General features: G+C 43.7%; 2 protein-coding genes across 3 annotated transcripts in view; one reads left to right on the top strand and one right to left on the bottom strand.

Moving 5' to 3' along the window:
* The window catches only part of LOC309529566 (uncharacterized protein), a 123630-nt gene that overhangs the window by 87790 nt on the left and 9944 nt on the right, over positions 1-25896 (top strand). The gene's annotated exons all lie outside the window — the stretch shown is intronic.
* Positions 10200-17544, bottom strand: LOC309529620 (uncharacterized protein). Of its 2 annotated transcripts, XM_082218028.1 has the most exons (6): positions 17450-17525; positions 16971-17032; positions 15846-15959; positions 14795-14863; positions 14163-14204; positions 10200-10476 (listed from the first exon to the last, which is right to left on the bottom strand). In XM_082218028.1, exons 1-6 carry the CDS (start codon positions 17508-17510, stop codon positions 10327-10329), a joined length of 498 nt encoding a protein of 165 aa, XP_082074154.1. In that variant the 5' UTR covers positions 17511-17525; the 3' UTR covers positions 10200-10326. The 2 variants fall into 2 exon arrangements, 1 of the variants encoding a protein (XP_082074154.1); XR_014218203.1 differs by lacking the exons at positions 10200-10476; positions 16971-17032 and having other exon boundaries at positions 13589-14204; positions 17450-17544.

Here is a 25896-nt window from a genome sequence, read left to right as displayed (position 1 = left end):
CTGCAGATGAGAAATAATTTAAGAAATCTGTTCTTGTCTGTGGCCAGTTTTGAAGGCTGATTTTAAGAAGGCAAATAAATGGCCTGAGTATCTCCCAAGGCAGGTGAGATGTAAGCCTCTGAAAACTTGTTTTTGTTTGGTTTTCGCAAAAGAGATAAAAATGCAGTAATTAATTAATTAAGTAAGTAATTACTTAATTACTCGACCAATTTGTGTAAAATTAATAATGTTGACCGGAGCATCAGTCAAATCAGGACTTCCCATGCCTGACAATGTAAACCAATAAGATTCCACCATGAGCTCCCCAGCTGGCCTTGGGCAAACCACGCTTTCACTCTCAGCCTTGATCTCTCCATCAGTATTATGGGACATAATAATACTGACTTGCTGTTACAGAAGGCTTTGAATATTTATTGCATTTATTTCCCACCTTTTCCTCCATGGCTTCTATAGTTTATCCTATTTTAATCCTCACAACATCCCTGCAAGGCAGATTAGGCTGAGAGTCAGTGATTGGCCCAAGGCCACCCAGGGAGCCTCAGAATGAGGGGGGATTTGAAGGTTGGTTTCCCATTTCCTAGTCCAGGACCTCAGGCTCTCATACTTGAAAGTGCTATTCCACTGCTCAAAAGAAAACGTTCATAAATTAATGTTCTTTTTTGCACAGGAAGTCCACTGCAATAATGACAATTTTCTTCCCTCTCCTTTGCTCAGAGGAACCTCCATTGTGTAGAGACTCGGGAGGATTTTGCCAGTTCCCAATCACTTTGAAGTGTCCCTTTGTAGAGATTTCATTGGTCTCCTGTGGCCCTAATGCACGATGCTGTTGGAGTAAGTGATATCCATGAGTTGGTCCCACTCATATGTGAATGTTCGCTCATTTTCAATCCCGATTTCCTGATCTACACTCTCATCTTCACTAGAGGAAACAGAAGCAGGACTTTGCTTGTGCTAAAGGGAACAGTCCCTTATCAGTTTATGGATCAGAGTAGCTGATAATACACACAGGGCATATTAATTCTATATTTAGAAGCACAAAGTTAGATTCAGTTCTGATGCAGCACTTCTAGGTTCTGCATCTTCTTTTAAGCATTAGAGCCTCAAGGTTTTCATCTGTCCACAGGGAATTTTGATATCACAGATGTCCATATGGGTGCAAACTGTGCAGGCTGCACTTCCCATGGGCAGTAAAAACAGGTGGCTCTGATCAAATTCTACAAAATTTAGAATGCCAACAAAATCTAGAATGCCAATAATGGTGATAGTTAATGCTGCCTTTTAGAAATACTGGAGAAATGAGTTGAAAAATAACTGCAATCTGAGGCTGGAAAACGACCAATTAGAGTGTCTTCCAAGGGTGGTGACCAGAAGGGTACAAGATTTGAAAGCAGTTTCTTATAAGGAACATTGGAGGAGCTCAGCATGTTTAGCCTGGAGAAGAGAAGGTTAATTTGGAGGAGAGACATGATTGCAGCATCCAAATATTTGCCAGGCTGAGATGGGGACGTTTTTCCAGAGGACAGGACGAGAACCAAAGGGGTGGAAATGACAGAGAAGCAGGTTTTGAGGGACAGTCTGTCAGGGATCTTGTCACTGAAGATCCTGCATTGATTAAGGGTTGGACTACTTTATCTTCAGGTCACATTGGGATCTCCATCCAGCTGTTCATTCACTGAACTTTCTGCTAATAACCCACATTTTAGTATGATTAGATCCTTTTACCTCCAAATGCTACATCCATTTAAGGGTCCAGCCTTTGCCATCACCTCCTACAGCAACGGAGTGGGAGGTCCTCAAGTCTCCTTGCGTTTTTGTGTGGTGGAGTCCTCAGAGTCAGCGGTTGCCAGTGGCCCATCCTGACATCCAGGATGGGCCAAGGGATGTTGGCACTGATCTTGCAAATTCCTCTGAGAGCTCTTCTGGGGCTGGGCCTTCATGTCCTCTTCCTTTCTGCTACAGATTCCAGCATTGCAGGGTGGCCTTAAATGTTCCTTTGAGTCTTTCCAGCAGTATAAATCTTATCACCTGAAGGTGAGCAATCTGACTCCAGGCTCATGAAAGTGCAATCAATCTCTTTCTTTCTTTTATTCAGAAGAACAATAATCAATGTAAGAGGAAATGGGGGGTTCTGCCAAGAGGAACTCACCAAATTCTGCTCGCCTGGTCTAACTCTTCCAGTTTACTGTGGCTTCAATGCACAATGCTGTGCCCTTGAGTGACATCAGTGAGCAGCCCACATCCATGGTTGAGAATGTCTGATGGCTACGCTGATTCTTCTGGATCTTTGCTTGTGGAAGTGGTTCTGATCAATCCATTTGTGAAAACAGGCAAGGAAATAAAGATCATCTAATTAAACGCAAATTAAACTGCAATTGCGAAATTGTATTTTTTCATTTTTTAAAAAAGCATCTCTGACTAAATATGACCCACCTCCAGTGGAAGCGCAAGTGGGCCTGATCAATCCATTTGTGAAGCAAGCAATGAAACAAAGATCAGTCTGTTCAGATGATCATCTAATTAAACACATATTAACTTGCAAATCTAAAATTGTATTTTTTCTATTTTTTAAAAAAGCATCTATGACTAAATATGACCCACCCTCAGTGGAAGCGCATCATATCTGCCCAAGATCCCTCTTGACTGAAGTTCTCATCCCCGAGTCCCAGGAGGAGATAACTGCAGCCAATGCTTTTCATGCACCCAGGCAGAACTTGGGTTTCGCTGCCCAGTTGGTTATGTGAACATGGGTGGGATAGGCTGAACTCAACCCAGACTGGAGCCATGACCTAACTGGAGCTGATTATTCAGGAACCACTGCCTTGTGGTTGCCTACAGGTCATTGAGAGTGGTATTTAATGCTGCTGAATGCACACCTGGTTTATTGATTTCCATGGGTGTACTCTGAGTAGGACTTAGAATTTTCTGAAGGGGCGTTTTTCAGAACTTCTTACCAGTTTCTAGACAGTCATGGCCAGCTGGCCCAGTTCAGGGCCAGGAGGTGCGTGATTTAGCCGGGCCTTCCTGAATTCTTACTTTCATTCTCAACATTCTGAAAAACATGGACACCTATTAGACTGTTGCTGCTACAGTATAAAACCTCCAGTTCAGCCAGTTCCTTGACAGAGCAACTGTAGAGTTGTGTTCCTCAGAGTGCAATCTGCCACCCATCTTCCCTTGCCCCCCAGTTTCGATGGACCTTGTTGTAGTTGAGAGCACAGGAGACACTGATTTAGATGGATAGGCATGGAAAATCCCTATTTAACTGAAGCTTTGGTCAAGTTTAGAGGCACCTTATTTATTTAACTACTACATTTTGATCTCTTTGTAGAGTCAGATCAGAGACGCCAATTTTTACTGCCCCATAGCAAGTGCAGTCTGCACAGTTCGGATCCATATGAACAATGCCCTGTGGACAGATGAAAACCTTGAGGCTCTAACGCTTAAAAGAAGATGCAGAACCTAGAAATGCTGCATCGGAACTGAATCCAACTTTGTACTTCTACAAATAGAGTTAACATGCCCATAGTGTATTATCAGCTAATCTGATAGATAAAGTGATTGATCGCTATTTCCTTTAGCACAAGCAAAACCCTGTTTCTGCTTCTTCCGGTGAAGATCAGAGTGTAGATCAGGAAATCAGAATCAAGAATGAACAAACATTCCCACCTGAGTGGGACCACCAACTCAATGGATATCACTTACCTGGACAGCTGAATTTATTACCACGACAGAGGTCCATGGCAAATATCCATAGGTACAGCTTGCACTTTAGGGGAACTCGCAAAATCCTGCCACTTTCCCCGCAGAAATGACGATACCCTGTGCAAAAGAGAGGGGAGTAAATTGCCATTATTTGAGATGACGTCATGTGCAAAGCAAAACCATGCATTTGACGGACAACGTTTCATTTGGAGCATTGGAATAGCGTTTTCAAGTATGAGAGGCAGGCTGATGTCGTGCTTTGAGGGTCCAACTAGGACTTGGGAGACCAGCCTTCCACTCCCACCTTAGCCACGAAGCTTACTGGGTGACCTTGGGCCAATCACTCACTCTCAGCCTTACCTAGCCCACAGGGTTCTTGTGAGGATTGAATAAGGAAGGTAAGAAAGTCACCAGGACCTCCACGGAGGAAAAGGTGAGACATAAATGACAGAAAAATGAAACTTCTTCCCCTGCTCCTCAACAACAGGAGCAGTTCCCTCAGCCTAAGGGCATCACTACTGTTTTCACATGTATTTAATCACAGATTATTCATAGCCCCTGGGAATAAATCTTCTTAGAATCATAGAATGATAGAATTGCAGAGTTGGAAGGGGTGAGATATAAAAACACAGGTCCCGGTTGGGACCCTTGAATTTAATTCTGAGCAAACTCGATGAAGCAGCATGAATTTATTTTAGTGATCACAAAAAAAACATATTTGCAAGATGGGTGACCAAAGCAGGCACACCTCATTTGAACAGAACACATGTATATATTCCTTGTCCGAGCGCAAGCCCCTCCTCTGTGCACAGAGGTCACAGATTTCATGACCACCTGATTACAATCCTAAAATTCCCCTCTTTGTCAGACTCCCTCACAAGCACTATTAACCACAAGTTGTTTTTAGCCACAGGTGAAAGCAGGTTTCATGTCTAGGTTCCAAGAAGAAACTTATTGAAGCATGCAAACATTTGTTCTTCTTGCTAGAGTTCTTAAACCAGAAGATCCTAAAGATACAGCACCCTATAAATAACCCCCAAATACAAATTATGTTAAAAGGCCCCCGGATAAAAAATCCCTAATTGTTGCATCCTTATGGCCTTATGACCTTTACAAAAAAGCAATAATTAAAAACACTATTTATTCTGAAAAAATAAACCATCTGAAAAAGCAACATTTCTGTTGAAGAGACTCGAAGGCTCATCTACGCCAACCTCTGCAATGCAGGAATCTGAGCTAAAGCATCCATGACAGATGACCATCCAACCTCTGCTTCAGTTACAGATAGGTAGCCGTGTTGGTCTGCCATAGTCAAAATAAAAAAATTCCTTCCAGTAGCACCTTAAAGACCAACTAAGTTAGTTCTTGGTATGAGCTTTCGTGTGCATGCACACTTCTTCAGATACACACTGAAGAAGTATCTGGAAGGAATTTTTTTATTTCAACCTCTGCTTATAAACCTCCAAGGAAGGAAAGTACACAGGCTCCCAGGGGAGATGCAAGCAGTGCAGGAAAGAGGGACCTCCTAATGGACCGCTCCACCAGATTGTCTCTTGGGAAGAGATAGGAAGTAGGGCTCATGGCATCTGCTTTTGCTGGAGGTCAAGCTGACTCTTGTCTACAAATTGGTAAGCAGTTCAGGTTTTTGTTTCCCTTTTCCCTTCCTGTGCCATGTTTCGTTTTTTGTTTTTTTTTGTTTTTTGCTTTTTAAATTGTACATAAGCTACTCTGGGAACCTTTTGACTGAAAAGCAGAGTACAACTGATTAATAATAATAATAATAATAATAATAATAATTTTTATTTATACCCCGCCCTCCCCAGCCAAGGCCGGGCTCAGAGTGGCTTACAAGCAATAATAAAAACAAGTTGAATGATTACAACTTAAAAACAAAATTAAAATACAACATTAAAATATTGAAACATTAAAATACTAAAATGTAGCCTCATCGCAGGAGGAGAAAGGAAAAGAAAAAAGAAAGAGAGGGAGGGAATCAAATTGGCTCCAAGGCAAAGGCCAGGCGGATCAACTCTGTCTTACAGGCCCTGCAGAAAGGAATAAGAAATTCTGCAGGGCCCTGGTCTCATGAGGCAGAGCATTCCACCAAGCCGGAGCCAGAGTTGAAAAGGCCCTGGCTCTGTTTGAAGCTAATCTAATTTCCTTAGGACCCGGGACCACTAGGGTGTTGCTATTTATGGACCTTGAGGCTCTCCGAAGGGGCATACCGGGTGAGGTGGTCCTGTAGGTACGAGGGTCCTAGGCCATGAAGGGCTTTAAAGGTCAAATGCAGCACCTTAAATCTGACGCTGTATACCACCGGGAGCCAGTGCAGCTGGAAAAGCACTGGGTGAATATGCTCCCATGGCAGAGACCCCGTGAGGAGCCTCGCTGCAGCATTCTGCACCCACTGGAGCTTCAAGGGCAGCCCCACGTAGAGTGAATTACAGTAGTCAAGCCTAGAGGTGACTGTTGCATGGATCACTGTGGCCAGGTTGGGGCGGGAAAGGTAAGGGACCAACTGCTTGATGCGGCGAAGGTGGAAATATGTCAACTGGGCTGTTGCTGTAACCTGTGCCTCCATGGAAAGGGAGGCGTCAAGGATTACACCCAAACTCTTAATGGAAGGCAATGGCACTAATTCGGCCCCACCACAGCTTCCAAGCATCTGGTCAGTGTGTTCGGGGCCAAGTTGGTGTGGCCATCCATCAGCAGATAGAGCTGAGTGTCAGCAGCATATTGGTGACAGCCCAGCCCAATGCTCCGGATAATCTGGGCAAGGGGTGCATAAAGATGTTTAAAAGCATCGGGGAGAGGATTGCGCCCTGTGCACTCCACACACCAAGGAGTGGCGCAACGACATTTCCCTCCCTGGTGCCACCCTAAGGAGCCCTTAGCTCCTTAGTCACCACTACCTAAAAGGCCCTCTGCCTGCTTCCCTGTAACCTCACATCTCCAAATGAAGGAAACCCCAGAAGGTCCTTGAAGCTGGACCTCTATGTCTGGGCTGAATGGTGGGGGTAGAGATGCTCCTTCAACTATACATCCACAATGGGATCATTGACTGGTTAGGAAGACTCCAGGGTGGAGAAAGAAATCAGTAATAGAAAGACGAAGCAATGTTAGGAAACCAAGTTGGGGTAGTGGGTGGAGAAATGGACTGAGGAAATTAGTGTCCTTTTTTTAAGGCGGGAGGTCAGGTCAGTGGCTACCATGAGTGGGTTCAGCCTATCCTCATGCTGCTAATAATTACCTCTCCCTCTCTCTTTGGCTTCAACCCACCCAGAATAAACCAGGGCTTGTGGGAATTGCAGTTTATACTGCTGGGAATTGTAGTCTAACAACAATCAGAGGGTCAGTAGTCCGCTAAGCCTGACGTCAAGACGACTAGAAATGGAGATTGCTTATCCATCAACAGACCTGATTCAACTGGCACATACCGCTTTACAGAAGCTATCCTAGCGTCTGATTGGATGTTCCGTTTTTGGTGCTCAGCACCCTCGCTAATCAGCTGGCTCCTTTGAAAGTTCAGCACCCAGAAGAATGTCTTTGGTTGAAAAAAGGTGGCTGTGCTGTAGCCCATGGAGGGGGAGGAGGGGGAGCTGCTGGTGATGCAGGTCAAGTTGCCCCCACTGGACCCATTAGCCATGCGTCCTCTTTTCAGTGCTGCCCAGAATGGAGGAGGAGGAGGAGACAATGACAGTGAGTTGGAGAGGGGTAGCCTGAGCTCATTTGCCTGGGAGTATGGCACTGAAAGACGCACATCCCAAATTTAATTGGCAGAATGTTGGAGGGTGTGAGATTTTGTTATCTAACAATCCATCCATGTTCTCTGAGTTAATGCTTCGTTGTCTGCGGATATTCCTGCCAGAAATTCCAGTAAACTGGGCTCCCCCCCCCCCCGTTTTGCCTGGCCTTACCATAGCCCAGAGTTCAGGAGACACCTTCTCCTGGACAGCAACATAGTCACTGATTTTGATGGACAGGCATGGAAAGTCCTTATTTGACTGAAGCTCTGGTCAACATCATCATTTTTGGGTCAGGTTTAGAGGGACCTTCTTTATTTATCTATTACATTCAGATCTCTTTAACTCAGGTAAATATGCTCTGAGTGTATTATCAGCTACTCTGATATATAAAGTGATTGATCGCTATTTCCTTTAGCAGGAGCAATGCCCTTCTTCTCCTTACTCCAGTGAAGATGTAGAGTGTAGATCAGGAAATCAGAATGAAGAAAACAGCAATAATTAAAAGCATTATTTATTCTGAAAAAAACCATCTGAAAAAGCAACATTTCTGTTGAAGAGACTCGAAGGCTCATCTACTCCAACCTCTGCAATGCAGGAATCTCAGCTAAAGCATCCATGACAGATGACCATCCAACCTCTGCTTATAAACCTCCAAGGAAGGAAAGTGCAGAGGCTCCCAGGGGAGATGCAAGCAGTGCAGGAAAGATGGACCTCCTAATGGACCTCTCCACCAGACTGCCTCTTGGGAAGAGATAGGAAGTAGGGCTCATGGCATCTGCTTTTGCTGGAGGTCAAGCTGAATCAGGCACCTCCTGGTCCGGAACTGGGTCAGCTGGCCATGATTGTCTAGAAATTGGTAAGGAGATCAGGTTTTTGTTTTCCTCTTCCCTTCCTGTCCTTTTCTGCTTGTGTGCCATATTTGGCTTTTTGTTTTTTAAATTGTACATAAGCCACTCTGTGAACCTTTTGACTGAAAAGCAGAGTACAACTGATCAAAACAATTTAAACAATGTTTCTGCTCACAGTTGTCTCCTTATATCTTCTTGGTGGTTTCTTTCTTTTTGTTAATTCTTACATTTCTTGTTCTTGCTTGTGTTTATAACTTATGAATGATGGGATGAAGTCATTGATTTATGTGGGTGTTTGTGTGGGAAGCCTATAATGGCGGCAATGGACATAAAACTACATGAATCACAAAAACAAGCCTGTTAATCAAAATGCATCCAAAAAGGTACAGACCAGGAGAAAAGCACACTGAAAAGTTTCTTTCTTGGTTGGTATGGCAACTGCAGTCGAACTGAACAGTCCAACCCAAAGAGGTTGTATTAAACTGCATTACAGCCAAGCTCTTACCCAAAATTCCACTTCCTTTCTATCCAGGCTCCTTTAAGTTGGCAACAGCTTTTGTGAGATGACAGGAAATCTGTTAACTGATATGGAAAGAAAACAGCAGGAGAAAGGCTGTTCTGCAGGTAAATATTAGGAAGTTCTCCAAATTGAATCAATTGCATAGGATGAGTTAAGAGAGAAGAGTTTGGATGCTGAGAGTTGCACAAAATACCTGTTTGCAGCCTGGAGCTGTTTTCCCTTTGGCAGAGATCTAAGAGGAAACTGCAGCAAATTCCAACAACCTCAGATATGCAGATAGAGGTCCAGCTTCAAGGACCTTCTGGCGTTTCCTTCACTGGGAGAGGCGAGGTTACAGGGAAGCAGGCAGAGGGCCTTTTAGGTAGTGGTGACTAAGGAACTAAGGGCACCAGCGTGGTATTGATGCCCTTAGTTCCTTAGTCACCATTGGGACACATAGGCTCATGAAAGAAACCGATGCACATCCGGTTGACTACCCTGGGGGAAAGTTGGGAGAGAATTGTCTAAACAAATAAATAAAAGTGGCATGGATATGTGTTCCTATGTGTTGAACTTTAGATATCCTTTTCTGCTCGTGTTTTATTTTACTTCGCATCTGCAATTATACTTGGCTATGTTATGAATTAATGTATGTTAATTAAAGATGAAAAGAACGAAAGACCCAGATCAAGATTGAACCTGAGATCTTGATCATTAGGCAACCATAGCCCTCCTGACTCTTCATTTTCTACCCTACCCCCCTTCCCACACTCCCTGGCACCTCCCTAAGTTCCTTCTCTAATTCAGAGATTCCTGAAACTGCCACTTCAGAAAATTCTTAGTCCTTCTCAGAGTACACCCATGGAAATCAATGAAACTGGGGTGCATTCAGCAGCATTAAATACCTTTTAAGTATGCTTTATGTTTTTGTTCCACAATGATGAACCGCAGGGGAAATGTTGAATGGTTTCTTTACATGTAAAGGTTCATCATTGTTCCACCCGATGTGTGTGTCTTTAAGGGGCCGGAGCAAGGGCCAGAGCAAACTAACGAGACCCAGGTTTACAGCTGTGAAACATAGCAGGTGCTGCTGAGTTGTACTGATTAAACTGTGTCAGGAATTGGGTAGAGTATATAAGGAGCAGCACCTAGCTCTCCCATTACTCTGGGGGATGGGTTGGTGGTTGGGTCTGGTTTGTTGATGTATTGTAGTGTAAATGGAGTTTTTGTTTTTCTTATTAAAACCTTCTTTATTTTTGAGTCCCTTTTTGATGCATGGTCCCCCCAGCAAGCTCTCTGCAGCGCTACCATACTGCAAAAAAAGCCAACAGTGCTTCCACTGGAGGTGGGTCATATTTAGTCTGAGATGCTTTTTTAAAAAAATGAAAAAATACAATTTTGCAATTGCAGTTTAATTTGCGTTTAATTAGATGATTTTTATTTCATTGCCTGCTTTCACAAATGGATTGATCAGAACCACTTCCACAAGCAAAGATCCAGAAGAATCAGTGTAGCAATCACGCTTTCACACCTATGGATGTGGGCCGTTCACTGATGTCATTGAAGGGAACAGCATTGTGCATTGAAGCCACAGGAAGCTGGAAGAGTTAGACCAGACGGGCAGCGTTTGGTGATTCCCTTCTGGCAGAACCCTCCATTTCATCACACACTGATGTTTATCCTGAATAAAAGAAAGAAGGAAATCTGTAATCGATTACACTTTCATGAGTCTGGAGTCAGATTGCTCACCTTCAGGAGATGAGGGAGGATCATAAAACTGTAGTGTTGGAAGGACTCAATGGAACATTTAAGGAATCTGTAGCAGAAAGGAAGAGGACATGCAGGTGCAGCCCCAGTAGAGCTCTCAGAGGAATCTGCAAGATCAGTGCTGACATCCCCTGGCCCATCCTGGATGTCAGGATGGGCCACTGACAGTCACTGACTCTGAGGACTCCACCACACAAAGACCTAGGGAGACCTGAGGATCCCCTACTCCATTGCTGTAGAAGGTGATGGCATAGGCTGGACCCTCAAAGTGACACAGCATCTTACAGGAAAGGTGGTGCTAACTATTATTTTATCTTTAATTCTGAAATTTATATTGCACCTTCTCCTGGAAAGAAAGATGGTCACTGATTTAGATGGAAAGGCATGGTGAGGAAAGTTTTGATTTGACTGAAGTTCTGGTCAACATCATCATTTTTTGATAGAATGGCCATGTTTAGAGGGGCCTTATTTATTTATCTGCTGCATTTTTATCTCTTTTTCAAAACATAAACGAAAAAAACAAAGTAACAGTTCACTGGTACTTACAGATAGCATTTTTAAAAGAAGGGAAAACAACCCCTGATCTTAAACTTATAACCAAGAAAGGCAAGAAACAAAAATCTTTTTTTCAATTTTCCTCCTTATACATCTGTGCTTTTATCTTCTGTGTTTATCATTTGAACTGCCCTGGGATGTTTTGATGAAGCTTGGTATATAAGTCAAATAGATAATATAATTAAAAATAGTTTTATATGAATAGTTTTATATGAAATGAGTAGAGATATTTGTGCCCCAGTCTCCTTTGGGAAGAAGAGCAGGATAAAGTTCAGTGAATGTACAGCTCGATGGAGAGCCAAAAGTGAGCTGGAGATCAACTGGTCCCTCCCTTGCTCAATGCAAGATCTTCAATGACAAGTTCCCTCACAGATTGTCACACAAAACCTGCTTCTTTGTTATTTCCATCCCTTTGTTTCCACTCCTGCCCTCTGGAAAAATATCCCATTGCAGCCTGGCAAATATTAACCTTCTCTTTTCCAGGTTGAACATGCTGAGCTCCTCCAATATTCCTCAAAAGAAACAGATTTCAAATCTTGTACCTTTCTGGTCACCAACCTTGGGAAACACTCAAATCAGTCGTTTGCCCTCTTAAAACCTGGGTTCAAGTATATCAATTGTTAATAAGGCCCCCAAAACCCTAAAGAACTATTTTGAACTTAATATGATCCAAGGAACGGAAACAAGGGTTATTTGGGATGCCAGCAAAGCAGTAATGAGAGGGTTTCTGATACAACAAAATTCAACTAGGAGAAAGTCACAGAATGAGGGAAAAGATAAAATTATGGAACAACTAAAAGACAAAGAGAAGAAGGTTAGAGGAAACCCAAAGAATTTGCAGATTCAAAAAGAAATTAAGGTCTTACAGGTTCAATATTCACAGTTTGTAAATCAAGAAATAGAATGGAAGTTGAGAAGGATGAAACAAAGAAATTTTGAATCTGCAAATAAATGTGGGAAATTATTAGCCTGGCAATTAAAGAAGAGACAAAAGCAAAGTACTATCACAAATATTGTAACAGAGAAAAAATCTGTAGAGAACCCTGTAGACATAAGAAAATATTTTTACAAATATTATAAACAACTGTATAAGAAGGACAAAGAGGATTTGGTAAAAATTGAGAAATTTATAAAGACTAATGAATTGTAGCAGATTCTGGAAAATAAAAAGATCCTACTAATAGGTTCAATTACAAGACAGGAAGTGGAACAGGCAATAAACTCAATGCAACTTGGCAAGGCACCGGGACCTGGTGGTCTATCAGCAAAATATTACAGGACACTGAAAGCTTGGCTTATTCAACCCCTGGTAGAAGTATCTAATTTGATTTTACGAGAGGGCAAAGCTCCTGAAACCTGGAAGGAAGCTTATATCACTCTGATTCCTAAACAGGGTCAAGATAGATCCAATGTTAAAACCTATAGACCAATCTCCCTACTCAATGTGGATTATGAAATTTTGGCAAATATAATGGCTAACAGGCTAAAGAAGGTTTTATCTAGGTATATCCACAAGGACCAGGCAGGATTTCTGCATGGAAGACATATGAAAGACAATATTAGAAATGTGGTGGATATCCTGGAAAAGCTGGAAGCAAGGAAGAGTTGTAAAGCAATGTTAATGGTTATTGATGCAGAGAAGGCCTTTGACAATGTATCTTGGAATTTTATGCTATATAATTTTGAGAGTATGGGGGTGGGCCAAGATTTTTTAAATGGTATTAAAGCGATCTATCAGGAACAAAAAGCCAAAATTATTGTAAATAATGTGGTTTCGGAGGAAATTAGAATTGAGAAGGGAACCAGGCAAGGGTGCCCACTTTCCCCTCTGCTGTTTATTTCAGTTCTAGAGGTCTTGCTAAGTATGATTAGAAAGGATGAACAAATTAAAGGTATTACAGTAGGAACCAAACAATATAAATTAAAGCCTTTGTGGATGTTCTAGTATTGACATTACTGTCAGGAAAAAGCACCAAGGCAAAAGCCAGCTCCAGATGGCTGGAATGCAAAACAGGATGTTATGTTTTGCAGATGTACTGTTGGAGAAAAGGTGGAGCCTATTCTCTGTACTGAGCACCGGATGTTAGCTCAGTGTGTCATATGACCTGTGCTGGAAGTACAGGGGAGGAGTTTGTGTCTCTTCTGATGGAGTCTGAAGGGAGCAGTCGCATTTCTATGTACTGCTGAGTGACAGGAATAAAACATGTAAAAAGGACTCCTGTCTGTCTCATTTCCCCTCCCTGGGAGAATGCAGGGAGGGAGAGAAGAAGAGGAAAGCAGAGGGTGTGTTCTTTCTCACGACTAATGAGAAGAATCGCCGGGTTTGTTTACCTAGCCTGCCGGGGGTCGCAGACGGATGGTAAACACAGTATCTCGCTCAATTGCCTCGGGGGAGGCCAGGTACCTCTGACTGTGAGCGAAGATACTAACAATTACAAGACCCAGACTCCAGTGCAGTTAAATCCTGGACAGGTAGCAGGATTTAAACTAAACAAAAGCAAAACCAAAGTACAGTGGTACCTTGGGTTATAGACGCTTCAGGTTACATACGTTTCAGGTTACAGACTCCGCTAACCCAGAAATATTACATCGGGTTAATAACTTTGCTTCAGGATAAGAACAGAAATCATGCTCTGGCGGCACGGCAGCTGCAGGAGGCCCCATTAGCTAAAGTGGTGCTTCAGGTTAAGAACAGTTTCAGGTTAAGAACAGTTAAGAACATATGAACATCCACGGTATCAAAATTCCCTGTGGACAGATGAAAACCTTGAGGCTCTAATGCTTAAAAGAAGATGCAGAACCTAGAAGTGCTATAGCAAAACTGAATCCAACCTTTTATGTAAAGAAATAGAGTTAATATTATATGAGTATATTATCAGCTACTCTGATCCATAAACTCATTGGTGACTATTTTTTTTAGCACATGCAAAGCCCTGCTTCTGCTTCCTCCAGTGAAGATGTAGAGTGTAGATCAGGAAATCAGGATTATAAAGGAGCAAGCATTCACAAGTAAGAGGGAACACCAACTCAGTGGATATGACTTACTTCCCAAGAGTCCTTCCGAGGATGTAAAGCCCGGAGGTTTGTCTGTGCAAAATATAGAGAAGTAAATTGTCATTATTTGAGAGGACTTCCTGTGCAAAAAGAAACATTAATTTGATGTCCGTTTTGTTTTGAGCATTGGAATGGCACTTTCAAGTCTGAGAGCCTGAGGTCCTGGACTAGGAATTGGGAGACCAGCCTTCAAATCATCATGGAGCTCCTTGGGTGGCCTTGGGCCAGTCACTCACTCTCAGCCTGGTCTACCTTGCAGGGTCGATGTGAGGATTAATTTAGAAGCCATCTTGTGCTCCATGGAGAAAAAGGTGGGATATATATGCCATTCATAAATAAATTTCCAAAGCCTTCTGTAGCAGCCAGTCAGTATTATTATGCCCCATGAATACCGATGGGGAGATCGAGGCTGAAAGTGAAAGTGTGGTTTACTTGAGGCCAGCTGGTGAGCTCATGGTGGAGTTTTACAGATTTGGATTGTCAGGCATGGGAAGTCCTGATTTGACTGATCAACGCAATCAATTTTTCATAGAATGGTTGGTTTGAGAGGCATCTTGTTTATATATATTTACTGCATTTTTATCTCTTTTGCAAAACAAAACAACTCAATGGATATCACTTACTACTACAGCAGGGGTCACTGCTGTTACAGGAGCCCCATGGGAGTATTCCATATGGACATTCCATAGATGCTGGGAATTGGCAAGATCCATCATATAAGTCACAGTCAAGTTGCAATGTGTAAAAGAGAAGGGAAATAAAAAAAAATTAATTGGGCAAAGGGGTTGCCAACTACTTTTTTTCCTAACCAGAACCCTGCATATTTAATGGGATGGCCTACTTTTACAGGCTCCTGCTGTCAGTATTTTCATTCTCCTGTTGCTGGATGTGTGATTGTTACATCACATGTCTGTTTTTACATTCCATGCTTGGAAAGTGTGGGAACGGATGCCAGTCCTTATCTCTTCCGTGGGATTGTACTTTTGTACTTGCTCTCTCTCTCTCTTGGAGAAGGTGTGAGAGGACACCATGATTGGTTTGTCCTGGATATATTGCTTAATAAATTACTTAGATGCCACACCTCACAGCCTCAGCTTCCAGCTATACTCTGCTGCTTGAGTGTGCACATATCTTTGGGTATGTGTTGCTGCTGCACACCGGGACTGATGAGTTATGTCCGTTCCATGCTGCATTCTGGAGAGAAGATGCCTGGAGAGGTTGCTCAGATCTGGGGGCTATGCGTGTCACACCTCCCCCCCCCCGGCACTTCTGACAATGGTCATGGGCCCAGAGGCTCTGCGTATCGGAGGACTGTCTCATTGATTGATGAGATATGTGGCTCTGAGTTCAGCAAGCTCTGTTTGCCATAGTCTCGTGGCAAGCTCTGCTTCCTCCAGTGAAGATGCAGAGTGTAGATCAGGAAATCAGGAATATAAAGGAGTAAGCACTCACAAGTAAGTGGGACCATCAACTCAATGGATATGACTTACTTCCCAAGAGTCCTTTTGCAGATTTGGATTGTCAGGCATGGGAAGTCCTGATTTGACTGATCAACATAATCAATTTTTCATAGAATGGTTGATTTGAGAGGCATCTTGTTTTTATATATATATATATATTTACTGCATTTTTATCTCTTTTGCAAAGCAAAAGAACTCAATGGATATCACTTACTACTACAGCAGATTCCATTGTTGCCACAGGTGGCCCATGGGATTTCTCCATAGGTACAGTTTGCAGTTGCTGGGTATTGGCAAGATCCTCCAGACATTTCACAGAAAAGTTCCCCTGTGTAAAAGAGACGGGAAATAAATTCTTTTAAAGGCGGCAAAGGGGTTTCCAACCACTTTTTCACAATCTAGAACCATGCATATTTAATGGGATGACCAACTTTTACAGGCTTCTGCTGCCTCACAATAAACAAGGGTCAGATCGGTCCTCCTTCGCTAAAAAAACTCCAGCTGATTCCTGAACCTTGTAAGGGTGCGGACACTGAGCTGGACCCAGCCACTTGGGTGGCGTATAAATCATAAAATTATGATGATGATTATTACTGCTCTTGGGTTTTTTTGTGCACAGCCGACAAGCCTATATCTTGCAGGTTGTTAATGGAAGGTTCTTAATGCAAGGAGAGAAAAATGAGCAGATAATGCACCCACAGAACCACATAACTGGCAACTATGTCAGCCTTCATGCCATTTTACAGCCTTCATTCCTTTGCTTTCAACATCTGCTAATCAGAATTATAACTGTTCTGAGCTTCAGAAATACCTTGCCATTTGTGCCCTCTCTGAGAATGATATTTTCTGGAATCTCCCCAGTTGTGTTGCCAATGTGTCTTGCTCACCTCACACCCAAATGTGCTGGCTATAGTCTTTCTCAGCTACCAGCCAGGTGAGGAGGGGGTAAGGCCCACCCATTTGGCCAAGGGAAGCAATCTCTTCATTGGCTGTGAAACATGCTGGGTTAGGTCCATAATGGAATCCATCACCAGATTTTTACTCTTCCTAGATCCAGGACCTCTGGAATTAGAAAGGACTTGGGGATCCTGCACACTAACTCTTCTAAACTCACAGCAATATAAATGACCACCATGGAACATGCCTTCTTGCTCATTCTGCATCCTGAACATTTCTGCTTTTGCAAAAGCCATGTATTCAATTTCAATATTAAATATATTGTTAAACACTTTCCTTCTCCACCACCCCTTTTTAAGCAGCCAGATAGAATAGGAAGCACCCAATTCATGCTGTTGTTCCACCTACAGCAGTTTCTCAGGGTCTCTGGCAGGGGACATACCTGGGATTCAAGCTGAGACCTTCTGCATTTCCAGCAGCTACTCCCTTCCTGTGCCCTCTTACCTGCAACAACGTGGAAGAGGATGAAGACCAGAGTAAAACTCAGGTAGAGGAACCTCATGGCAGCAGTTTCCTTTGAGATCTCCCCCAAAGGGAAGGCACTCTAAGGCAGAAGGAAGTGGAGTTTGGATGGAACAAGGAGGTTCTCTCTACTTATAGTGTTGCAGTGCCAAATCCGGTAACTGTCAGCATAGCATCTGAACCCTCCAGGCCCCATTCTCTTAACTCATCCTAAGCCATTTATTTATCTTGCACATCATCCTAAGATTTACCCACACAATCACCTTTCTCATATATTGACAATCTGTACTGCGCTCCAGGCTACAAACAGGTATTTCGTGCAACTCTCAGCATCCAAACTCTTCTCTCTTAACTCATCCTATGCATTTGATTCAATTTGGAGAACTTCCTAATATTTACCTGCAGAACAGCCTTTCTCCTGCTGTTTTCTTTCCATATCAGTTAACAGATTTCCTCTCATCTCACAAAAGCTGTTGCCAGCTTAAAGGAGCCTGGATAGAAAGGAAGTGGAATTTTGGGTAAGAGCTCGGCTGTAATGCAGTTTGATACAACCTTTTTGGGTTGGACTGTTCAGTTTGACTGCAGTTGACATACCTACCAAGAAAGAATCTTTTCAGTGTGCTTTTCTCCTGGTCTGCACATTTTTAGATTTCTTTTGCTTAACAGGCTTGTTTTTGTGATTCATGTAGTTTTATGTCCATTGCCGCCATTATAGGCTTCCCACACAAACACCCACATAAATCAATGACTTCATCCCATCATTCATAAGTTATAAACACAAGCAAGAACAAGAAATGTAAGAATTAACAAAAAGAAAGAAACCATCAAGAAGATATAAGGAGACAACTGTGAGCAGAAACATTGTTTAAATTGTTTTGAACAGTTGTACTCTGCTTTTCAGTCAAAAGGTTCCCAGAGTGGCTTATGTACAATTTTTAAAAGTCTGGTGGAATGTTCCATTAGGAGGTCCATCTTTCCAGAACAGCTTGCATCTTCCCTGCGAGCCTGTCCACTTTCCTGTGCACAGATGGTCATCTGTCATAGAAGCTAATCTAATTTCCTTAGGGCCCGGGACCACTAGGGTGTTGCTATTTATGGACCTTGAGGCCCTCCGTGGGGCATACCGGGTGAGGTGGTCCCGTAGGTACGAGGGTCCTAGGCCATGAAGGGCTTTAAAGGTCAAACTCAGCACCTTAAATCTGACCCTGTACTCCACCGGGAGCCAGTGCAGCTGGAAAAGCACTGGGTGAATATGCTCCCATGGCAGAGACCCCATCAGGAGCCTCACTGCAGCATTCTGCTCCCGCTGGACTTTCTGGGACAGCTTCAAGGGCAGCACCGCGTAGAGCCAATTACAGTAGTCAAGCCTAGAGGTGACTGTCGCATGGATCACTGTGGCCAGGTCAGGACGGGAAAGGTAAGGGAGCAACTGCTTGATGTAGCGAAGGTGTAAAAATGTCGCCTTGGCTGTTGCTGTAGCCTGCGCCTCCATGGAAAGGGAGGCGTCAAGGATTACACCCAAACTCTTAACAGAAGTCAATGGCACTAATTGGGCCCCGCAGAGAAGGGACTTGGTCCCTCATCCCCATGCCATCCCGACCTAGCCATAGGACCTCTGTCTTCGAAGGATTTAGTTTCAATCTGCTCCCACGAAACCATCCAGCCACAGCTTCTAAGCATCTGGTCAGTGTGTTCGGGGCCGAGTCGGTGTGGCCATCCATCAGCAGATAGAGCTGAGTGCCACCAGCATATTGGTGACAGCCCAGCCCAAAACTCCGGATAATCTAGAGTGGCGCAACGACATTTCCCTCCCTGGTGCCACCCTAAGGAGCCCTTAGCTCCTTAGTAACCACTACCTAAAAGGCCCTCTGCCTGCTTCCCTGTAACCTCACCTCTCCCAATGAAGGAAACCCCAGAAGGTCCTTGAAGCTGGACCTCTATATCTGGGCTGAATGGTGGGGGTAGAGATGCTCCTTCAGCTATACATCCACAATGGGATCATTGACTGGTTAGGAAGACTCCAGGGAAGAAGAAAGAAACCAGTAATAGAAAGACGAAGCAATGTTAGGAAACCATGTTGGGGTAGTGGGTGGAGAAATGGACTGAGGAAATTAGTGTCCTTTTTATAAGGCGGGAGGTCGGGTCAGTGGCTACCATGAGTGGGTTCAGCCTATCCTCATGCTGCTAATAATTACGTCTCCCTCTCTCTTTGGCTTCAACCCACACAGAATAAACCAGGGCTTGTGGGAATTGCAGTTTATACTTCTGAGAATTGTAGTCCAACAACAATCAGAGGGTCAGTAGTCCGCTATGCCTGACGTCAAGATGACTAGAAATGGAGATTGCTTATCCATCAACAGTCTTGATTCAATTGGGACATCCCAGGTTTACAGAAGCTATCCTAGCTTCTGATTGGATGTCCCGTTTTTGATGCTCAGCTCCTTTGAAAGTTCAGCACCCAAACAAATGTCTTTGGTTGAAAAAAGGTGGCTGTGCTGTAGCCCATGGAGGTGGAGGAGGGGGAGCTGCTGGTGATGCAGGTCAGGTTGCCCCCACTGGACCCATTAGCCAAGCTTCCTCTGCCCAATGCTGCCCCCACTGGAGGAGGAGGAGAGAATGACAGTGAGTTGGAGAGGGGAAGCCCCAGCTCATTGCCGGGGAATATGGCACTGAAAGATGCACGTCCCAAGTTTAATTGGCCGAATGTTGGAGAGTCTGAGATTTTGTTATCTAACAATCCATCCATGTTCCCTGTGTTAATGTTTGGTTGTCTGAGGATATTTGTCCCAGAAATTCCGGTAAACTGGGCTTCCCCCCAGTTTTGCCTGGCCTTACCTTAGCCCAGAGTTCAGGAGACACCTTCTCCTGGACAGCAACATGGTCACTGATTTTGATGGACAGGCATGGAAAGTCCTTTTTTGACTGAAGCTCTGGTCAACATCATCATTCTTGGGTCAGGTTTAGAGGGACCTTCTTTATTTATCTATTCCATTCAGATCTCTTTAACTCAGGTAAATATGCTCTGAGTGTATTATCAGCTTCTCTGATATATAAAGTGATTGATCACTATTTCCTTTAGCAGGAGCAAAGCCCTTCTTCTCCTTACTCCAGTGAAGATGTAGAGTGTAGATCAGGATATCAGAATGAAGAAAAAAGCAATAATTAAAAGCATTATTTATTCTGAAAAAACCATCTGAAAAAGCAACATTTCTGCTGAAGAGATTCGAAAGCTCATCTACTCCAACCTCTGCAATGCAGGAATCTCAGCTAAAGCATCCATGACAGATGACCATCCAACCTCTGCTTATAAACCTACAGGGAAGGAAAGTGCACAGGCTCCCAGGGGAGATGCAAGCAGTGCAGGAAAGATGGACCTCCTAATGGACCACTCCATGAGATTGTCTCTTGGGAAGAGATAGGAAGTAGGGCTCATGGCATCTGCTTTTGCTGGAGGTCAAGCTGAATCAGGCACCTCCTGGTCCTGAACTGGGTCAGCTGGCCATGATTATCTAGAAATTGGTAAGAAGTTCAGGTTTTTGTTTTCCTCTTCCCTTCCTGTCCTTTTCTGCTTGTGTGCCATTTTTGGCTTTTTGTTTTTTAAATTGTACATAAGATGGACCTCCAAATGGACCACTCCACCAGACTTTTTTAAATTGTACATAAGCCACTCTGGGAACCTTTTGACTGAAAAGCAGAGTACAACTGATCAAAACTGCTTGGCAGGGGGTTGGACTTGATGGCCCTTGTGGTCTCTTCCAACTCTATGATTCTATGATTCTATGAAAACAATTTAAACAATGTTTCTGCTCACAGTTGTCTCCTTATATCTTCTTGGTGGTTTCTTTCTTTTTGTTAATTCTTACATTTCTTGTTCTTGCTTGTGTTTATAATTTATGAATGATGGGATGAAGTCATTGATTTATGTGGATGTTTGTATGGGAAGCCTATAATGGCGGCAATGGACATAAAACTACATGAATCACGAAAACTAGCCTGTTAAGCAAAATGCATCCAAAAAGGTACAGACCAGGAGAAAAGCACACTGAAAAGATTCTTTCTTGGTAGGTATGGCAACTGCAGTCGAACTGAACAGTCCAACCCAAAGAGGTTGTATTAAACTGCATTACAGCCAAGCTCTTACCCAAAATTCCACTTCCTTTCAATCCAGGCTCTGTGAAGCTGGCAACAGCTTTTGTGAGATGGCAGGAAATCTGCTAACTGATATGGAAAGAAAACAGCAGGAGAAAGGCTGTTCTGCAGGTAAATATTAGGAAGTTCTCCAAGATGAATAAATTGCATAGGATGAGTTAAGAGAGAAGAGTTTGGATGCTGAGAGTTGCACGAAATACCTGTTTGTAGCCTGGAGCACAGGACAGATTGTCAACATATGAGAAAGCTGATTGTGTGGGTAAATCTTAGGATGATGTGCAAGATAAATAAATGGCTTAGGATGAGTTAAGAGAAAGGGGCCTGGAGGATTCAGATGCTATGCTGACAGTTACCGGATTTGGCACTGCAACACTATAAGTAGAGAGAACCTCCTTGTTCCATCCAAACTCCCTTCTGCCTTAGAGTGCCTTCCCTTTGGCAGAGATCTCAGAGGAAACTGCTGCCATGAGGTTCCTCTACCTGAGCTTAACTCTGGTCTTCATCCTCTTCCATGTTGTTGCAGGTAAGAGGGCACAGGAAGGGAATAGGTCCCTATCATATCTGGCTGCTTAAAAAGAGGTGGAGGAGGAACTGAGCCACAAGGCAGGTTCCTTGGTGGTCATTTATATTGCTGTGAGTTTAGAAGAGTTAGTGTGCATGATCCCCAAGTCCTTTCTAATTCCAGAGGTCCTGGATCTAGGAAGAGTAAAAATCTGATGAAGGATTCCATTATGGACCTAACCCAGCAAGTTTCACAGCCAATGAAGAGATTGTTTCCCCTGGCCAAGTGGGTGGGCCTTTTCCCCCTCCTCACCTGGCTGGTAGCTGAGAAAGACTATAGCCGGCACATTTGGGTGTGAGCTGAGCAAGACACATTGGCAACACTACTGGGGAGATTCCAGAAAATACCATTCTCAGGGAGGGCACAAATGGCAAGGTATTTCTGAAGCTCAGAACAGCTGTTATTCTGATTAGCAGATGTTGAAAGCAAAGGAATGAAGGCTGTAAAATGGCTGTTATAGGTTGCCAGTTGCCTGGCAATAGTTGCTGACATAGTTGCCAGTTATGTGGTTCTGTGGGTGCATTATCTGCTCATTTTTCACTCCCTGCATTAACAACCTGCAAGATATAGGCTTGTTGGCTGTGCAGAAAAGATCCCAAGAGCAGTAATAATCATCATAATAATTTTATGATTTATACGCCACCCAAGTGGCTGGGTCCAGCTCAGTGTCCGCACCCTTACAAGGTTCAGGAATCAGCTGGAGTTTTTTTAGCGAAGGAGGACCGATCTGACCCTTGCTTATTGTGAGGCAGCAGAAGCCTGTAAAAGTTGGTCATCCCATTAAATATGCGTGGTTCTAGATTGGGAAAATGTGGTTGAAAACCCCTTTGCCGCCTTTAAAAGAATTTATTTCCCTAAATAGGGTTAGAATCTGTTAAGATAATTAAAGGATAGAAAGCAGAAGAAGATGGAAAGGAATTGCTGAAACAATCAACAGAAGTGGAATACAAAAAGGGAGGTGTGAGGAGGTCACTGAAATAAGTGAATGAAAGATAAGATATTGAAATTGTTTGATGTCTTTTAAATTGTTTCTGTTTTGTTTTGTTAGTTTAAGGTGTTATGTAGTGGTTTTGTAATGTATTGTATTGTTATTTTTTCTTTTTTCTTTTTATTTTTGTGTGTGTGTGTTTAAATTGTTGGAAAAGTAATAAATATTATTTTTTTAAAAAAAAAAGAAATTATTTCCCTTCTCTTTTACACAGGGCAACGTTTATGTGAATTACTTGGAGGATCTTGCCAATTCCCAGCAACTACAAACTGTACCTCTGTAGAAATCCCATTGGCCCCCTGTGGCACCAGCAGAATCTGCTGCAGGGGTAAGTGATATACATTGAGTTCTTTTGTTTTGCAAAAGAGATAAAAATGTAGTAAATAAATATATATGTAAACAAGATCTCTCCCAACCAATCTATGAAAACCAATCTATAAAAAATGATTATGTTGACCAGAGCATCAGTCATATCAGGATCTCCCATGCCTGACAATCCAAATCTGTAAAACTCTACCACGAGCTCACCAGCTGGGCTCGGGTAAACCACACTCTCACTTTCAGCCTCGATCTCCCCATCGGTATCATAGGAAATGTTAGGTAGATTTATTGCTTTATTGTTCGGCGTCCAGCACGCTTCCCCCTGCGAGCCTCTGCAAGCCGTAAAGCAATTAGCAAAGTTGCACAGCGGTCGTGTTGAAAGGGCAGTGAACAAGTCCCACACGTTTCTTCTGTCCTAATATCACTTTATTTGCTCAAAAGTAGCATATTTACAAACAAGAACTTCCATCTGATTTAAGCTGCATCTTCTCCCTCTGTTTGCAGCTACGCAACAAAACTGCTTTCGATCTTCACTCAGCTCACAGCATTCCAAGCTGCTTTCGTCACGTCCTGGCGTACTTCCCTTGCAAGCGCCTCCTCTCAGGCTTGAGGCACAGAAGGTTAACCCTTCACTACACCCAACACCCCCTCTTGTCTCGTGCCTGAGGGGAGAAGCGACCCTTGGTCGTCCCAAACCCAGACCTTCGCAAAGCTCCCCATGTCTTTGGAAGGTGAGTGGCTTCGTGAACCCATCAGCTAGGTTCTTGGCCGAGGGACAATACTTCAGCGCAACTAATCCCTTCTGAATACTCTGGCACACATTCCGAAAGCGAATGTCTAGGTGTTTAGTTCTAGCCTTGAACTGACCTGACTCTGCCAGACGCAGGCATGGTTGATTGTCCTCGAAAACACGTATCGGCTGACAATCCACTTCGCAGAGTTCCTGCACCAAGCAAGCATAGAACTCTACTTCTCTGCACACCTCTGAAAGAGCACTAAACTCAGCCTCAGTGGATGAGAGCGCTATAAGACTTTGCTTCTTGGACCTCCATCCAACTACTGAGTTCCCAAACTTCACCACTAGGCCAGACACAGACTTGCGATCCTCAAGATTAGCCCAATCCGAGTCCACAAAGCAAGTCAGTTTGACTTCTCCTTGTGCTGGCCACCTAAGACAAAAGTCTTTGGTCTCCTGCAAATACCTCAGAACTCTCTTGATGCCATTCCAGGCTTGCACACTAGGGTTTGAAGCTTCCCTGCTGAGCAGATTGACAGTAAACGCTATATCAGGTCTGCTCCACTGGGACAAGTACAACAAACTCCCTAGGGCTGACAGAAACACTTCAGTATTTTCGAATGCAGCGCGTTCTACTTGCTGGCTGTCCTTCACAAAACTAGTCTCCATAGGACTTCTCATTCCTGCACAATCACTCATCCTCATTTTCTGAAGCAATTGCTCAATTTTACCTCTCTGGCTGAGCAAAAAACTTCCATCCTGTGCACGCTCAACACTGACACCTAAATAGGTTTTGACAGCACCAAGCTGTTTACGCTTGAATCGTTTACCTAGCTCTTTGGCAAACTTCTCTGCCTGTTCATCTGTTTCTGAGAAGAATAACACGTCATTAACCCAAATCTGCAAATACTCTTGTGTTGCTCCTGATCCTCTCAAATAAAAGCAACTATCAGCAAAACTTCTCCTGAAATCTAGCTCTTCTAAGGCTTCATTCAGGCACATGTTCCAGTTTCTAGCAGATTGACGTAATCCATAGATGGATTTGTGCAATCTCCACACAACATCCTGCCTTAAGTTCTCAAACCCCGGAGGAGGAATCATGTACATCTCGTCCTGGAGATCTGAGTTAAGGTAGGCAACATCCACATCAAAGTGGTTTACTTTCCAGCCTCTCTGTGCTGCACAAGCTAAAAGCGTTCTCAGAGTCTCCGCTCCTGACGTTGGCGAATACACCTCCGTGAAGTGTATGCCCTTCCTCTGTGTAAATCCTCGAGCAACTAACCTGGCTTTATACTGCGGCTCTCCAGCGCCCGTGGGTTTCAAGCGGTAAACCCACCTGCAACTCACAGCCTGCTTACCCGGTGGCAACTCTGTGAGTGAGAACACACCTAGATCTTTCATGGACTTCATCTCTTTGTCCATTGCCCTGTGCCACTTGCCTGCTACTTCCTCAGATAAACTCTGAATATCCTCGAAGGATTCAGGTTCACATCTTGCAGAACCTACCCAGACGCCTGAAGTGTCGTACCGATCAGGAGGCCTCCTTGTCCTTGCTGATCTCCTCAGTGTGAATCCCGGTGACCCTGCTGCTTCACTGGGTCCAGCTAAATCATCCTCAACTTCAGTGTCTTCCCCCTCTGACCTGCTGCGCCTCTTGGGCCTTACAGCTGGTCCAGCAGGTGAAGATGGCTCACTCTTTGGCTCAAACTTGACACTTGCCTGAGGAGGTGTTCTAGGTTCCCCCCTCTGAGGGATCCTGAGCTGTCCCTGCCTTGGACTCTGTCGCTCTGGACCGTGGTCCCCAGCACCAAGTTGCTCTTCCTCCTCAACGTCTGAGTCATAGAACTGCTGTGGAATCACGTCTGGATTAGCGTGCAGATGATTCCAACCGGCTTGCTCACAGAACTCAGCGCTATTGCTGATAACCAACCTAGACTGGTCTCCACTTGGGTACGCAAACCGCCAGGCCTTTGAGCCAGGCTCATACCCTACAAAGATCATTCTTTTAGATCTTGGGTCACCTTTCTTGCGTAGAGCCTTTGGAAGAAGCTGGTAAAATGCGGTCTTGACTATGCTACCACTCAGTGGAT

Source organism: Podarcis vaucheri (genome assembly GCF_965113315.1).
Source record: "Podarcis vaucheri genome assembly, chromosome: 3".
Taxonomy (NCBI): Eukaryota; Metazoa; Chordata; class Lepidosauria; order Squamata; family Lacertidae; genus Podarcis; species Podarcis vaucheri.
The sequence above is the reverse complement of the archived record's forward strand: the minus strand, read 5'-3'. Positions and strand labels throughout refer to the sequence as shown.